Source organism: Sinohyriopsis cumingii, chromosome 15 (genome assembly GCF_028554795.1).
Source record: "Sinohyriopsis cumingii isolate HCF-2022 chromosome 15, ASM2855479v2, whole genome shotgun sequence".
NCBI lineage: Eukaryota > Metazoa > Mollusca > Bivalvia > Unionida > Unionidae > Sinohyriopsis > Sinohyriopsis cumingii.
Window position 1 is genome coordinate 108,418,820 of NC_142975.1, and position 17,474 is coordinate 108,436,293.

The window sequence follows — 17,474 nt, forward strand, 5'->3', positions numbered from 1 at the left end:
AGCCTATTTTGTTTTCTTCTTCGATGAAAATGGCTTTCGAATGTTAACAGACTCTTGCCCAAATTGTGGAAACATTTAGCAAAATATGGTTTTTGTTTTTTAAATATAAAGGTCAAAGATCCAATCGTAACACGCACTGATTTTCGAACGGGTGAACGAATTTAAAAGTCAAAAGTTATACCGTAACACGAGCACGTTCGACAATTGAATTTATTTTACTAAATTAATGACCTTGAACATGGACAAAGGAGACACAGTTATTGCTGTCCAACAATCTGCTGTTTGAAACTAGGTGTAAGCGATATGGTCTATTTTGGGATTTAAATATCTAGTACAATGGTTTGAAACAATGTGAGATTAACAAACATTTCTGACGTGGAGAACATGAAAGGGCCTCAAGGGTGGATATAACATTTATTATACTGTAATAAAATAACATAACATGGAAATCAAGTATAATTTTTTTTTTAATACTAACAAATAAAAGATGTTCGCAGGACTAATTTTATATTTTTATTTCTTATGAAACTGCAACTTTCCAATTTTATTGCATTTTCCTGTCTTAACTAAAACCCTGTCTCTGACCTCACTTAAATGGAAGACATACTGAACCTTTCATTTATGGTTTCCCAAATTTTGCTTTGTTTTTGCTTATAAAGGCTTTTAAAATCAAGAATGTCAAGTTCTTCAGGATGTATTCTTGCAGGCCAGTAACTAATGAAACGATCAAGCACTAAATGACAGGAAATGGGACTCGTTGTAACAAAACTATTTGTAAGTATGACCCTGGTAGAATCTTGATTTATACATTTTTGGAGGGGGGATATCGTCTCTCACATTTTTATGATGTGATGAACATGTTTGTTGCTGATGGTAAATTAATTCAATTTTAACATTTTTTTTAAATTAAATTTTTATATTTTTAATGATAAAACTAATTTTAATTCCACAAGGGTATAAGTTTAATGGGGTTGGGAATATTATGTTCAGAGCTACATCAGTAGTATAGCAGAGCAAAGATACGGCGAATTATTTCCAACTCTACTGAATACTCGTACCAAAGACTTATTGCCAACTATACTGAATACTCGTACCATAGCATAGACTTATACTGAATACTCGTACCATAGCATTATTGGCAACTATACTGAATACTTATACCATAGCCTTATTGCCAACTATACTGAAAAATGGTACCATAGACTTACTGCCAACTAAATCGAATACTCGTACCATATTCTTATTACCAAATATGTTGAATACTCGTACCATAGCATTATTGCCAGTTATACTGAATACTTATACCATATCCTTATTGCCAACTATACTAAATACTCATACGATGGACATATTGCCAACTATGGTGCTGAATACTCGTACCATAGATTTATTGCCAACTATATTTAATACTTGTACCGTATACTTATTGCCAACTATACTGAATACTCGTACCAAAGCCTTATTGCCAACTATACTGAATAGTTGTAACACAGACTTATTGCTAACTATACTGAATACTCACTCATACGATAGACATATTGTCAACTATACTGAATACCCATGCGATAGACCTATTGCCAACTATACTGAATACTTATGCGATAGACTTTTTGCCGACTATACTGAATACTCATGCGATAGACTTTTTGCCGACTATACTGAATACTCATACCAACCAGTATTCTTCCGTGGCACTCACGAAAGTCAGTTTGAGGTGTATATGTAAATAGCTTTCAAGAAACGCAGTTCGAATAGTATATTTACATAGTTCTCATAAAATGCACTTCAAATAGTATATTTATATGGATCTCAGGAAATGCAGTTCAAATAGTATATTTATATGGATCTCAGGAAATGCAGTTCAAATAGTATATTTATATGGATCTCAGGAAAAGCAGTTCAAATAGTATATTTATATGGATCTCAGGAAATGCAGTTCAAATAGTATATTTATATGGATCTCAGGAAATGCAGTTCAAATAGTATATTTATATGGTTCTCATAAAATGCAGTTCAAATAGTATATTTATATGGATCTCGGAAACGCAGTACGAATAGTATATTTATATGGATCTCATGAAATGCAGTTTGAGGAGTATATTTATATGGATGTCAGGAAACAGTGTTCGAATAGTATATTTATATGGATCTCAGGAAACGCTGATAGCATAGTGTAGTTATATGGATCTCAGGAAATGCAGTTGAAATAGTATATTTATATGGATCTCAGGAAACGCTGTTCGAATAGTGTATTTATATGTCTCTCAGGCACTATAGTTCGAATAGTATATTATATGGATCTCAGAAAATGCAGTTCGAGGAGTACATCTATATGGCTCTCAGGAAATGCAGTTGGAGGAGTACATCTATATGGCTCTCAGGAAATGCAGTTCGAGGAGTATATTTATATGGCTTTGAGTAAACGCTGTTCAAATATTATAGTATATGGATCTCATAAAATGCAGTTCGACGAGTATATTTATATGGATCTCAGGAAACTCAGTTTACATAGTATATTTATATGGCTCTGAGTAAACATATTTCGAATAGTATATTGATATGGCTCTCAGGAAACGCAGTTACATGAGTATATTTATATGGCTCCCACGAAAGGTAGTTCGAGGAGTATTATTATACGCATCTCAGGAAATGCAGTTCGAGGTGTATTATTATATGGCTCTCAGGAAACGCAGTTTGAGGAGTGTATTTATATTTCTCTCAAGAAATGAAATTCGGTGAGATGATTGGATCTTTTGAAATAAATGCTGATTTCGTTTCCAGGATTTTCCTAGCAATTATAGTATATTCGTTAATCAACCATAAATCACTTGGCATAACTCGAATGTTTTGCTTGCAATTACAATAAATCCATTAATCAAACATCACTTGGCATACTTCGAATGATTTGCTTGTAATTACAGTATATTCGTTAATTAGCCATAAATCACTTGGCATAACTTAAATGTTTTGCTTGCAATTACAGTAAATTCATTAATCAAACATCACTTGGCATTACTCGAATGATTTGCTTGTAATTACAGTATATTCGTTAATCAGCCATAAATCACTTGGCATAGCTCGAATGTTTTGCTTGTAATACAGTAAATGCATTAATCAAACATCACTTGGCATAACTCGAATGATTTGCTTTCCAGGATTTTCCCATCAATTACAGTATATTCGTTAATCAACCAAAAATCACTTGGCATAACTCGAATGATTTGCTTTATCCCGCAAGTGCCTTCTCCAGCCTGCCATCTCAAAATTTCAAAACTGCGAGCCACGATTATTCGAGATTCCGTATTTGGAAAGCGACCAAAATGGACTAAACCACTATTTTTTTAAAAAAGTATAATTATAAATATTTGCAAAAAAAAAGCATTGGGTATGCATTTTAAAATTACAAATCTAAACTGCTGTGTATAATAACGAATGCAAGTAAACTGAATAGTTTATTCATTTGCGAAAGCGAAAACGTAGAATTTCTCATCATGTTATTCAGCGAAGTTAACAATTTTCAGCATTGCCAGTCTTTAACCTTTTTTCTGCTCTTTGCAATTATGTTATACTAGTTAATTTACCAAATCATTGAGATGACGTTGTATGTTAAACATGTTCCCATTGGTTGCGACAAGATGGGTCTTGTGCATTGCTACAGGACACTAATGACACTCCCAAGAATGAATAGTTCACGCTCGCATAAATCGCAATTTTGCTGTAAATTTTGTATCGTGTAAAATAAACACCAGAAGGTTTTAATACGGCACAGGTAAAAGCAACAAATAGACTGCAATCTGTACGATCAAAGGGCAAAGAGTTTAGCGCCCGTAATACATCATGGGTTAAGTGCTCATCGGTTTCTTCTTTGTGTATCAGTCGTGGGGGAACAGAACACTAAAATAAATCGTCGAGCCCGAGATAAAGCCACTAGTAACACACACACACACACACACACACACACACACTGACTGAATCAAGAGCAACCGTGAATAGGTGCTAACCAGTAACTACATATTTCGGCTGCACTGTGATTTTCTTTGCAGAAGCGGAAAAGGCCTCCAATTCCAGATCTGGCCACTTATCCTTTGAACAAAGGTTACACATTTTCGGAGAAGTATCAACTGTACAGCACCAATGTGGAACAACTGGAAGGGATTATGATGCCTCCCCAACCTCCAAATAGGAAGAAACTGGAAATTATTGATAACGCTCTAATGCTGAAAGTCCAGAGAAAAGCATCCAAAGTGATTTTTCTCTCTCTCTTTCTCTCTCTCTCTCTCTCTCTTAGTGTGCGCATATATATATATATATATATATATATATATATATATATATATATATATATATATATATATATATGGCCCCAGCAAGGACCTAAGTCCAACACTGTACATTTCGTTAAAAGTAACTAACTAGGTCATAAACAAATTTGTGAATGGCGACATAGCTAAGTATTCTGGTTCACTTTTCAGTTTGCTTTCCAGTTTTCAGTTCTATCTCGATGAGTATTGAAGCCATGCCAAGTTTTGGTCACTCCCTTGACAAGCTTTGATTTTCGAGATTTAAGCAAGCAAAGACAGAATATTTCCATTAAATATATATTATAAACAATGTAGTTTTGACTGGATATATTTCATATCCTTAATGAGCTTAAATATCCATAAAAATCTAGCCGATTATTTTCAAGGTTGACTTTTTTTTTAATGTTGAGTTTTTTCCAGGCTTCTAGGATCTACAATAATCTTCATATCTATTAAACCAGAGATGTATCACAAATGAAGGTGAAAAGACCTGAAAACTAATATAATAAACATTGTTCTGAAAGTGTCGCTCCGTCAGTTTAAAGTCGATTTTGCAGTTCTAATAATTCATAGCCGTACACTTAAGACCGGCCGCTCCAGTGGCCTAGGGGTTAGAGCGTCCGCCTCGGATGCGAGGGGTCGTGGGTTCGATCTCCGGCCGAGTCACACCAACGACTAATAAAAACGGTACTAACAGCTGCCTCGCTTAAAAAATGTTACTAACAGTTGCCTCGCATGACGCTCAGCATTAAGATGTTAGTGTTAGGACTGGTCGGTCTGGTGTCACGATAATGTGACTGGGTGGGACATCGTGCTACATGTCTGCGGCATGATGCCCCAGTGCTAGACATTACTATAAACTGCCACACTGCAGACATCGTAGCGATATGACTGAAAAATTGTCAAAGCTACGTTGAAAAATCCAAATCACATCACACTTAAGACCATAAACTACGACATAACATGCTATAAGAAGCATGTGAGCGAGACAGGGATATCTCAATAATAATAAAAAAAAGTTACCTACAGGGGTAGCCATATGCCCATGCACGTGCAGGAATCAGGGTCGAACCCAGAGCAACACAGATACACGTATAAAAAAACCCACATTATTTGTGTGTTTTAAAGTGGCTGAATTGTTTAAAATTCATTATTTCTCTAGCTCTTAATTTCAGCTCATTCTTTGTATCTGTTATATGTATAGGTGCCTAATGAACACCTTTCCTATGCGACCCAAGACTTCGTCCTTCATCTAGTGGAGGGGATACGAGATGATCTGTGCAAACTCCGTGTCCTTTTCTGGTGGTTTGTTACCTTAGAGCTGGAGAAGATGCCAGAGCTAAAATCGGAGCCCACTTCCGGGACACCACTACACCTGCTATGGAAGATGAAAACGAATCAGGCACGAAACGCCTACGTGTTTAGCAAACTGTGCAGGTTGGTTTTAATGGAATTTTAACTTTTTCGTTTTTAAATGCTTAAATAACGTGTCAAATATATGATCCGCTTGTCTGCATTATGGAGGTAATATGTTCGAAATCTTTGAAGAATGTACTTGTTGTTTCATAATGTTCTTAATCAGGGATTTCAGGGAAGCCAGATTGTCATTCAATTTTAAATAAACATTTTCACAGCTGTTGTTTTTTATTCGTCTGCTTCTCATATTTTATATTAGTTTCAGTTTTTTATTCTGATGACCTTAGTCCTCAGCCTGTCTAGCCTAGATTCTGATGTAAATCATGGTTTATCATCGGGCCAAATAGTGAAATTATTTTATTATGATGTAAGTTTTAGCCAAATTTAGAAGAGTAAATGTTAAAGTTTGGAATGCTTTATCAACAGTGGTATCGTCATTAAATAATCGAGCTCAATTTGTTCTTTTAATAACATTACGTAAATCTATCAAACTTTGCTGCCTTGTAAATCCAAATATCTCTTAAAAGTACACTCGATCTTAACATGTGTGTGTGTGTTCCCCGAGAATCACAGGATCCGAAAGCGATCTTCTAGTCTGTGACATTTGAATTGGTTCACTAATTATTTTACGCAGGTTTTTTTTCTGCCAAATATATCAGACACAGCATGTGACAACACATTCAGAAAATCCACGCTCAAAAATCGAAATGAATAACACCGGTATTTCATTTAAAGCCAGACTCGCTTAAACCTCGACGAAAATAGTGGTGTATCCGAATGTTCGGATATCTATATATGGAGATAGAACTCAATTAATTTTGCTATATGTTCTCTACATTTGTTTCTCAGTACTGACCTTTCCATTGTGTGACAATCAATGCAAATTATATGTTAATCTAAAATACCTTCAAAGATGACTTCACGGTGAAGTTCTTGTCAAAGGTTGACCAGCTCTTTTTTGAGATGCTGGACTGTCAACATAGCAGCATGTAAATAGAACACATATTTCACTTCCGGATCATCACCAAGGCCTTATTACTCACTGTGCACTGTCGCCGAAGTACATACAGACAACAACACCCTGAGCTCATATTATCAAGAATAAACAGTTACCTTTAAATCCCTACCAAAAATGCATAAATAAAACTCTTCTATCATCACCAAAATGAGAGAGGAAAAAATGTTCTAAAAATAGACTAGAACTACATTCGTGGGTACTGAACTGGAAGTATTAATTGTAACCCGATTCCATATGTCAGTTCTTTGGCGGGATAATAACAATTACGTGCAATACACTAGGTTCTCGTACCGTGATTTAATATGTGCAACCGACGGGGATTACTTTATCCTTCAATTTCCGATACTATCTGTAGTTATATTGAGGCATACGTAAGTTTCCTAAAAACAAAGTATGTTCAAACCTTGGCTATTTGGGGATTTTATTACATTTATTTTGAATACTTTGCGTATTTTAGAGGAAAAACATAAAGTGCATTCAAAGCAGAACCCGATACATTTTTCTCGTCATGATTTGGACCACGATTGATTTCAAGATCCTTTCGACATGGTATCAACCATAGAATTACAACTTTAAAAATTTCAAAAAGTACCTTAAGGAAATGTTAGTATATATTAATCTTGGTAGACAGATGTTCGGTAGAAAAGAAAAACAAATTTGTGCCAAAATTGTCAGAACTGGATTGCATTAAAAAGAAACTTCTATATATTTTCATTAACGGAAGTGTTTACATTTTGTCACAGCAGGCACCAATCCATGTTCGGTACATTATTACATCATTCCACGGACGAACAAATAATACTATAACAAAATAGATCGTCGTAGTGATTGTAGTAATGTTAAGATATATCCAATGAGAGAGAGAGAGAGAGAGAGAGAGAGAGAGAGAGAGAGAGAGAGAGAAACATAATATGCATTATTGGATTTATGATGGTCAATAAAGAGGTAATTATAATTATTTTGTTACATTGGTGAAAATGAATAAGTAAGAACTTAATACATTTGAAAACGTCTGTACATAGTGTAGCTTAAGATAACATCAGTGTGTGGTCAATGTACCAGTGGTGTGGTGTTGAAGTTTTAACGTGACTTGTGCTGTATCTTTACAGACATGCTGGCCTGCCATGTGTCATTGTCCACGGCTATTTGAAAGGAACCAAGTACGAAGTTGGTCAGAAAATCAGCGAAGAGCGTCATTATGGTGAATGGAACGCTGTATTAATTAACAAGCACTGGAGGTTTGTGGACACACTTTGGGGAGCCTGTGAAGATGACGATCCAGAAACTGTCGACGAGAACTACTTCTTGACAGATCCACAGCAAATGATTGTTAGTCATTTTGCTGCCGAACCAAAATGGCAGCTTCTAGAGAAGCCCAAGTCTTTGACTGAGTTCCAGACGATGGCTTGTCTCAAGAGTAGGTTCTTCGATCTGGGGATGCAGGTGTTGTCACATCCGCTTTGTGAAATCATAGCGACAGCAGGGGAAGTAGACATTCTTTTCGGTTTGCCACATAAGAAAGGAAATAACCAAAGGTTTCAATGTTTCATATCTCATTTTGGCAAGCAACAAACCCGCAAAGCTCTAACGCAAGGAAGTGGAAACAAAGTTCCCATTTTCATTCACAGACTCACAGAAAGCTCAATATCTATCAAGGTACGATTTCCCGAGGCTTCCACCTATAAACTAGAAATCGTCGGAAAGGAATTGGGAGATCCTCGACTGAAGGATTTTGATTGGGTTGTAGTATACAAGGTCTTGGTTGAAAGTCCTTCACCGAAAAAGTTTCCAGCTCCAGATATCATCGGTTGGGGCCCGGGAAAGGAAATTTTTCAAGTTGGTCTGGCTCCATTTAACTACACAAGTGGTATCATTGTTGCCAAGAATTTGCAGACGAAGATAAGATTCAAAATTCTTGATACAGCAAAAATGAAGAATATGAGCTTTTACTTTCGCTTGGTGCCGTCTTTCAGTGACATTCCCAACCCGAAAGATACCGGAGTTTCAGATCGGTTTGAAATAGACTTAAACATCATGACCTTCTATATTGATGCCCCAGAAAATGGGGAGTATACTTTAAAAATGTTTGCTAAAAATGTATCTGAGGAAAACACCCCGGAACTCAATGTCTGCAACTATCTTCTAATTAGTGATTTGCCAAGCCCCAACGGTGGAATGTTACCCGTAGTACTTGAGGAAGGATCAGAAGGGCTAGCAGTGAAATCCATGAAGTTTGACATTCGTCGACACTATGAGACCGAAACAACACCTTTAAGTCGGTTCACCACTGTATACGAAGACGTTGTCGATGATGACATTGTGAGTAGTAGCGTCAGAAGCACATCTGACATCAATCTTGACCAAAAATCCAAATCGTCGGGATTTCCAGCAGAGTGGGCAGACGACGATGAATTGGAAGAAATCTCACTCGACGAAAAGAAAGGCAATGCTCTTCAAAAAGGCAAGGGAAACAAGTTGCAGCCTGCTTTGAAAACCAGGCCAAAGGTTCACTCAAGTCCCCCACTTCCCAATAAACCGATCAACGTAAATGTGCGAAGCACAGACATGATGACTGACAAAAAGGTGGCGGGAAAACAGATCGGTCTGTCGAGGTCAAACACCACGACGTCGCTGAGTAACCACGACAAATCCCTGCCCAGGTCCAACTCGATGATTAACGGGACGGCCGGAGGAAAAACCAATCCGTCTAGGATCACTTCCGCAAAACCCGGAGCAAAGAGAGGAAAGGTGACACAATCCGTTGGTGACAATATATTACAACAAGTGTTGAACGTACTTTAAGAGAAAAACAAAATATATGATTCTACACCAAATAAGAGATAAATATTTATTTTTTTACAATTAAAAATATAAAATATCTAAACATATTTCCAGACGAGAGACATATGCTCTATTCTCGTCAACACGTGTGGCGAAGAAAATATAAAAAAAACGTAGTTTATTGTGTTATCCTTCGGATGACTCACGGTATACTATACAGAGCTTCGATCAAAAACATGGTACTGATAATATATTATAAAGGATTTTATTTAAATAGCTTCACTCTAAATAACTCCAACGCTGCCTAACCATCTTGCCCTAAATGTCTTCATTCTGAATGACTATTAATAAAACCTGGTCGTTTGTGGAATGTTGTATTATGCGGTAGTGCAATTAAAAACAGAAAATTAATATTAATTTCTTGATAAACTTTAATGCTTTGATCACACACACACACACACACACACACACACACACATATATATATATATATATATATATATATATATATATATATATATATATATATATATATATATATATATATATATATAATGTTGTTATTGCTTGATATAGATGACACAATTTAAGACTAGCATGAATAATATAATACTATGTATGATATTTACACTCGTTTTAATTTACAATTTTACTACAAATTATTTTTGGTTTAACAAACTTAATAGCTTTCGAATGAGTTCAAACATTTATCTTGTTTGTTTTCTTTGCCAGCTTTAACAATTCTGGTTTTATTCAGAACATTGAATGCATTGACAGCAATCATGTCTACGTACAAGTCTTACTGAGGAACAAACTTTAGATGTGTCCAGTGACCTTACTTGGAACATTCTGCCCATTTTACAATAATTAAATTTGTACAACTTCTAAATTCGAGAGGTGAACATTTGTGACAAATGTAGCAACTGCTTTTATCATGAACGTGATTGTTGTTTTGTTCATTCTGGTTTTCAGCATCATTGTTTCCATCAACAGCAGTTTTAGCATCAGTAAATATCAGCTGGCATGTTTTCTTTTTGATCTTAATTATCTAGTTGATGGATGTGATGGCCATTCTTTGCTCACTTCTTTTTGTTTATTTGTCTTTCCTTTTTCATTTTGCCTTTGTTGTTGATGTCTTCTTGTCTTAAAAATTGCGCTTCTACTTCCTGGTTCATTGGTAGCTTTTCATAGTTTTGATCCGAAATAAAACTTTTGATAGTCATACCTTGTAAATTATTCCTTTCGTCGTCTGCTGATATTGATTTTCCTCCTAGACATGGTCTCCTTGGAAAGAGTGGTTCTAATGTTTCTTATTTCAAAAAATGTATTCATTTTGAGAGGATTTTTACACCTTTGCTTTCAAGAGTTTTAAACATCTGTTCCATTTGAAACGTTTGAGAGGATATGATTCATTTGGGGAAAGAGTCGCAATGAATGATTCAGGTGTTACTGGATAGTTGTTCAATGGCTTAATTCCTGTTTTCCTAAGTGTACCTATTACATTGCGCTTGGTCACATATTTGGCATAAACTTTACATGCGTTTTCGCATAGCTGCTATTTTGTAATGATTAAGCCATTTTCCGTGGACATTAGTAGCTTGCATTCATTGTAACATGTAGTTTTAAAGGGATAAAAGCATCCATCATCAAGCGGATAACGTATATGAAATTAACGAGGAGGTAGCACAAAGATGATTAAATCTTATGTTACTGGGCTCACTGGGTGGCATCTAGGGACATAGCCACACTTTTCCCTGAGCTGTTGTTGGGCCATTTGTAGTCTGACTAAGCCAAAACTTTCCCTGAGCTGCTTAACCATCATGAGTCTGACATAACCACAACTTTCCCTGAGCTGCTGGGACATCCGGAGTCTGACATAGACACACCTATCCCTGAGCAGTTGGGCCATTCACAGTCTGACAAAGCCACAATTTTCCCTGAGCTGCTGCACAATCCGTAGTCAGACATATCCACACCTTTCCCTGAGCTGTTGGGTCATTCTCAGTCTGACAAAGCCAAAACTTTCCCTGAGCTGCTGAACAATCCGTAGTCAGACATAGCCACACCTTTCCCTGAGCTGCTGGAACATCCTGAGTCTGATATTGCCACACCTTTCCTGGAACTGCTGTTTATTCCCTAGTCTGAGAAAGACACATTTTCCCTTCCACTGCTGGACCATCTAGATTCTGACAAAGCCACGCATTTCCTTGACCTGCTGGACCATCCAGAATCTAACATAGCCACACCTTTGCATGAACTACTCGGCCATCCGGAGTCTGACACATATACACCTTTCCCTTTACAGTACTCCCCGTAACAAGTACTCATTTTTTCATTTTGTGAATGCAGATATGGTGGTATAGTTGTACATGCAGCACTGACACAGGCTGTAAGTGTAACTGTTGTGAATATCGCATGTGTTACAGCCTGGAGCTTGCTGAATTTGCTAGAAATTACTAAAGGTGGTCTTAGGGCAGGCTAGAAGCCGCTTTCATCTTTATTTTATACGAGATGTGGCTCGGATTTGAAGTCATATCTTTACAAGACACGATCGAGCTGATTAAAATATTAATTTACTGTTTCATTTGTAAACATTTTGCAATCGTTACTCTGTGTGATTTTGGTGTCTTCGCACTTGATCTGTCATTCCATCTTTGCAAAATTCTATAATGCCAATTATTGCTAAGTTTCGCATCCTTCGTTCGTCTTCCAAGATTCGGTGCAATTGGATTGTTTCTAAATATATTGTACCAGGAACTCCTCCTCTTCTCTTGCAAATAGTGTATCCTTTCCCATTTTTGCTTCTTGGTTGACCTTTGGCAAACCTTTGTCTTGTATGGCCTGAAGAGGAATTTCACATCTCCCTGCAGCTTCATTAACATGAAAGTGTTTGTCCTTCACAGCTTTGAAGGCTATATTAATATCATACTGTTTCAATTTTCTTCTCAATATTTGTCTCGAATGTTCAACTAAAACAAAGACGTCAATGATATATTTTGTTACTCTTTATGTTAACTAATGTTGTAACACATGAACATCACCATAAATAAGTTTCATATAACATCCTCCTCATTATCCGTGCATGTTCATTATCAAATTCAAGCCTTAAAAGATTTTTGTTCGCACATACAAAAGACTATAAGGTTATGGTCCCTATAGCAGGATATTCCATTATCCAGTATTGGTTTCAGAACGTTTAAAGTAAATGGTTAGCATGATCTGGTTAATGGCAATTTGACGTGGAATTACATTATTTGCAGACAAAGTATGTAATGAAAATTCCATAAATTCATTTTATAGCTGGTCCTAAATCAGAATGGTGTGCTATCAACCTTCCGTTCGCAAACGTCTCTTACCACTACTCCTCCTAAACTACTTGGATAATTACCATGAAAGTTTGCACACACACACACACACACACACACATTCGTTTTATTGTTTAGTTGGTCCTGAATGAATATGATGTCACTGAACATCCAATATGACCGATACAGAGCCTGCTTGGAAAATTTGAAACTCCCCACAAATAAATGGTTGTATCAACATGGAGTTTTCACTAACAGACTTCTTATAATGTCTAGTTAGTTCTAAATGAAAATGGTGCTGACCTGACGTCCAGTATGGCCACCATGTTAGACATATTCAAAAATGTTGTTGTTGCTGCAGCTCCTGAGTGGAAAGTCATATTCACAAGGGGTTCTTACCAGAAGGCTTCTTGTGATGTATGGTTGGTCCTAAATGAAAATGGTTCCTCTTGCACATTCAGTATGTCCATCACCGGGTCTGTCTTGAAAATCGTGTCATCACTACTTTTCACGAATGGATATTCGTATCAACATGGTTTTGTACTAAACGACTTCCTATCATGTCTAGGTGGTCTAAAGGAAAGTGGTGCTGCTCAGACATCCAATATGGCTGCTACTGTGGCCATTTTGAGAATCTTATCACTACTCCTGAATGAATGGTCATATCAGCATGGGAATTTCGCTGAGAGAATTTTCATGATGACTAGTTTATTAAAATGAAAATGGTGTCGATCTGACTTTCAATATGGCTGTCGCAATGGTCATCAAGAAAATCGTATCGCTACTTTTTCTAGGTGGCTGGATATATTGGGATTGTGTCCCCGTCATATCATGTATTGTTTGTCTTAAATGAAAATGCTGTCAATCTGATATCCAATATCTCCACTGCAGAAACTAATTTGAAAATCTTATTATTGCTATAGAGTAACATAGCTGGTTTCAACAATCAGCAGTTAAAGGGAAGAAATTGTCTTTTGCCTTGAATTACTGGAATTCGTTTCGCCTAGTAGACCGACATGAGTCCCATTGAAGGACCCTTGTTATATTTCTCATAAAGAAAATTTGTATCACATCTGTTATCACAGACTTGTATTGCTTGTTTTTAAATTCTGGTTGTCACATTCACACTATCTGTAACTAGTTTACATCAAATCAAAGGCCATGTGAGGGCTGAAAACATGTTGAATACTATCTTAAAACACCTCTCGACCTTTCATAAAGTTAGGAACGATCTTAGGGCGGTTTAAAATTAAGACACTTTAGTAAAGCAGTCTTAGAAAAGATTTATTTCCAACGAACTCTTTCTTAAGATACGTCTTATTAATGACTTCTTTCCTAATCTACATAGTGAAACTGGACCCTGGCTCAGGGCCGCGGACAAGATTTCTGGCCTAGGAAAAATTCTCTTGTAGGCCCCTATGAATTACAAATTGTGATGGCGGTGGGCTCCTGACCGTTGTGGACAGCCGGAATTTGGTCCTAGTTGTCCTAACCTGTCCGCGGCCCCGTCTTGGCCAAGAGAGGCAAGTGTAAGACTTGAGTGACACCATCAGTCACGCCTCTTGCGACATGTCCTCCTTGTTAGCTATTTGCATTTTTATTTCTCTCTTTCAGTTCATTTAGTGGATCTATGTATGTCTATATGTCTGTACCTAATGATTTCTCTTTTGTTTGGAACACATGTCTGAACGTTTTATTTTTTTCTATTTTCTTAGGTATGAAGTAGAGGAGCCCTGGATAAACACAAGATGCCTGAAAGTCGCCGAAGCGTTTCATATTTTTCCATCATGCCATGTAGTATGTCATGGACGGGTAGAGTTGGAGAAAAAAACTTTTCCGTACAGATATTGTTCTTTTTTTTTTCTTCACTATTATGAGCTTCACATGGACGTTATTTTTCCTCGAAATTAAATGCGGCTAACATTTTTCATTGCTGTCACATATTTATAAAATCCAGGAAAATTGCCCTTGATGTCATCTTTGATAAAGGAAACAACTTGAAACTAACTTACAAGAAAGTTTTAAAATCATTTATTGCACCGTACAGAAAAGTTTCTTTCTTAATACATGTAAGAGTTCCGGAGTACATTATGTAGTCCATGTCCATCATACACTTAGTCTTTCAGAGTACATTATGTAGTCCATGTTCATCATACACATAGTCTTTCAGAGTACATTATGTAGTCCATGTCCATCATACACATAGACGTTCAGAGTACATTATGTAGTCCATGTTCATCATACACATAGACTTTCAGAGTAGATTATGTAGTCCATGTCCATCATACACATAGACGTTCAGAGTACATTATGTAGTCCATGTCCATCATACACATAGACTTTCAGAGTACATTATGTAGTCCATGTCCATCATACACATAGACGTTCAGAGTACATTATGTAGTCCATGTCCATCATACACATAGACTTTCAGAATACATTATGTAGTCCATGTTCATCATACACTTCGACTTTCAGAGTACATTATGTAGTCCATGTTCATCATACACTTAGACTTTCAGAGTACATTATGTAGTCCATGTTTATAATACACATAGACGTTCAGAGTACATTATGGAGTCCATGTTCATCATACACATAGACTTTCAGAGTACATAATGTAGTCCATGTCCATCATACACATAGACGTTCAGAGTACATTATGTAGTCCATGTCCATCATACACATAGACTTTCAGAGTACATTATGTAGTCCATGTTCATCATACACTTAGACTTTCAGAGTACATTATGTAGTCCATGTCCATCATACACATAGACGTTCAGAGTAGATTATGGAGTCCATGTTCATCATACACTTCGACTTTCAGAGTACATTATGTAGTCCATGTTCATCATACACTTAGACTTTCAGAGTACATTATGTAGTCCATGTCCATCATACACTTAGACTTTCAGAGTACATTATGTAGTCCATGTCCATCATACACATAGACGTTCAGAGTACATTATGTAGTCCATGTCCATCATACATATAGACTTTCAGAGTACATTATGTAGTCCATGTTCATCATACACTTAGACTTTCAGAGTACATTATGTAGTCCATGTCCATCATACACATAGACTTTCAGAGTAGATTATGTAGTCCATGTCCATCATACACTTAGACTTTCAGAGTACATTATGTAGTCCATGTTCATCATACACTTAGACTTTCAGAGTACATTATGTAGTCCATGTCCATCATACAAATAGACTTTCAGAGTACATTATGTAGTCCATGTTCATCATACACTTAGACTTTCAGAGTACATTATGTAGTCCATGTCCATCATACACATAGACTTTCAGAGTACATTATGTAGTCCATGTCCATCATACACATAGACTTTCAGAGTACATAATGTAGTCCATGTCCATCATACACATAGACTTTCAGAGTACATTATGTAGTCATTGTTCATCATACACTTAGACTTTCAGAGTACATTATGTAGTCATTGTTCATCATACACTTAGACTTTCAGAGTACATTATGTAGTCCATGTCCATCATACACTTAGACTTTCAGAGTAGATTATGTAGTCCATGTCCATCATACACTTAGACTTTCAGAGTACATTATGGAGTCCATGTTCATCATACACTTAGACTTTCAGAGTACATTATGGAGTCCATGTTCATCATACACATAGACTTTCAGAGTACAATATGTAGTCCATGTTCATCATACACTTAGACTTTCAGAGTACATTATGGAGTCCATGTTCATCATACACTTAGACTTTCAGAGTACATTATGGAGTCCATGTTCATCATACACTTAGACTTTCAGAGTACATTATATAGTCCATGTTTATAATACACATATTCTTTCAGAGTACATTATGTAGTCCATGTTCATCATACACATAGTCTTTCAGAGCACATAATGTAGTCCATGTCCATCATACACATAGTCTTTCAGAGTACATTATGTACCATAGTCCATGTCCATCATACACATAGTCTTTCAGAGTACATAATGTAGTCCATGTCCATGACTGACTTTCAGAGCACATAATGTACCACAGTCGATATCCATCATACACTTAGACTTTCTAAGCACATAATGTAACGTATTCCATGTCCATATAGTTAGACTTTCAGAGCACATAATGTAGTCCATGTCCATCATACACTTAGACTTTCTGAGCACATAATGTACCATAGTCCAAGTCCATCATACAGTTAGACTTTCAGAGCACATAATGTACCATAGTCCAAGTCCATCATACAGTTAGACTTTCAGAGCACATAATGTAGTCCATATCCATCATACACTTAGACTTTCTGAGCACATAATGTACCATAGTCCAAGTCCATCATACAGTTAGACTTTCAGAGCACATAATGTAACGTATTCCATGTCCATACACTTAGACGTTCAGAGCACATAATGTAGTCCATGTCCATCATACACTTAGACTTTCTGAGCACATAATGTACCATGGTCCATATCCATCACACACTTAGACTTTCAGAGCAAATAGTGTACCATAGTCCATATCCATCACTTTCAGAGCACATAATGTACCTTAGTCCATATCCATCATACACTTAGACTTTCAGAGCACATAATGTACCATAGTACATGTCCATCATACAGTTAGACTTTCAGACCACATAATGTAGTCCATGTCCATCATAC

At 36.5% G+C, this 17,474-nt stretch overlaps 1 protein-coding gene across 2 annotated transcripts; it reads left to right on the top strand.

Moving 5' to 3' along the window:
• Positions 1–639: 639 nt before the first annotated feature.
• On the top strand, positions 640–14,751 carry LOC149782446 (hillarin-like). Of its 2 annotated transcripts, XM_089934878.1 has the most exons (5): positions 640–774; positions 4,044–4,244; positions 5,506–5,738; positions 7,845–9,483; positions 14,537–14,751. In XM_089934878.1, exons 1-5 carry the CDS (start codon positions 748–750, stop codon positions 14,540–14,542), a joined length of 2,106 nt encoding a protein of 701 aa, XP_089791004.1. In that variant the 5' UTR covers positions 640–747; the 3' UTR covers positions 14,543–14,751. The 2 variants fall into 2 exon arrangements, with proteins under 2 accessions (XP_089791004.1, XP_089791003.1); XM_089934877.1 differs by lacking the exon at positions 14,537–14,751 and having other exon boundaries at positions 7,845–9,847.
• Positions 14,752–17,474: the final 2,723 nt, after the last annotated feature.

Coding starts and splice junctions, on each gene's coding strand:
- LOC149782446 (XM_089934877.1), top strand. CDS start 748: ATGGGACTCGTTGTAACAAAACTATTT. Junction 775..4,043: donor TCGTTGTAACAAAACTATTT/GTAAGTATGACC, acceptor TTTTCTTTGCAG/AAGCGGAAAAGGCCTCCAAT. Junction 4,245..5,505: donor TCCAGAGAAAAGCATCCAAA/GTGATTTTTCTC, acceptor TTATATGTATAG/GTGCCTAATGAACACCTTTC.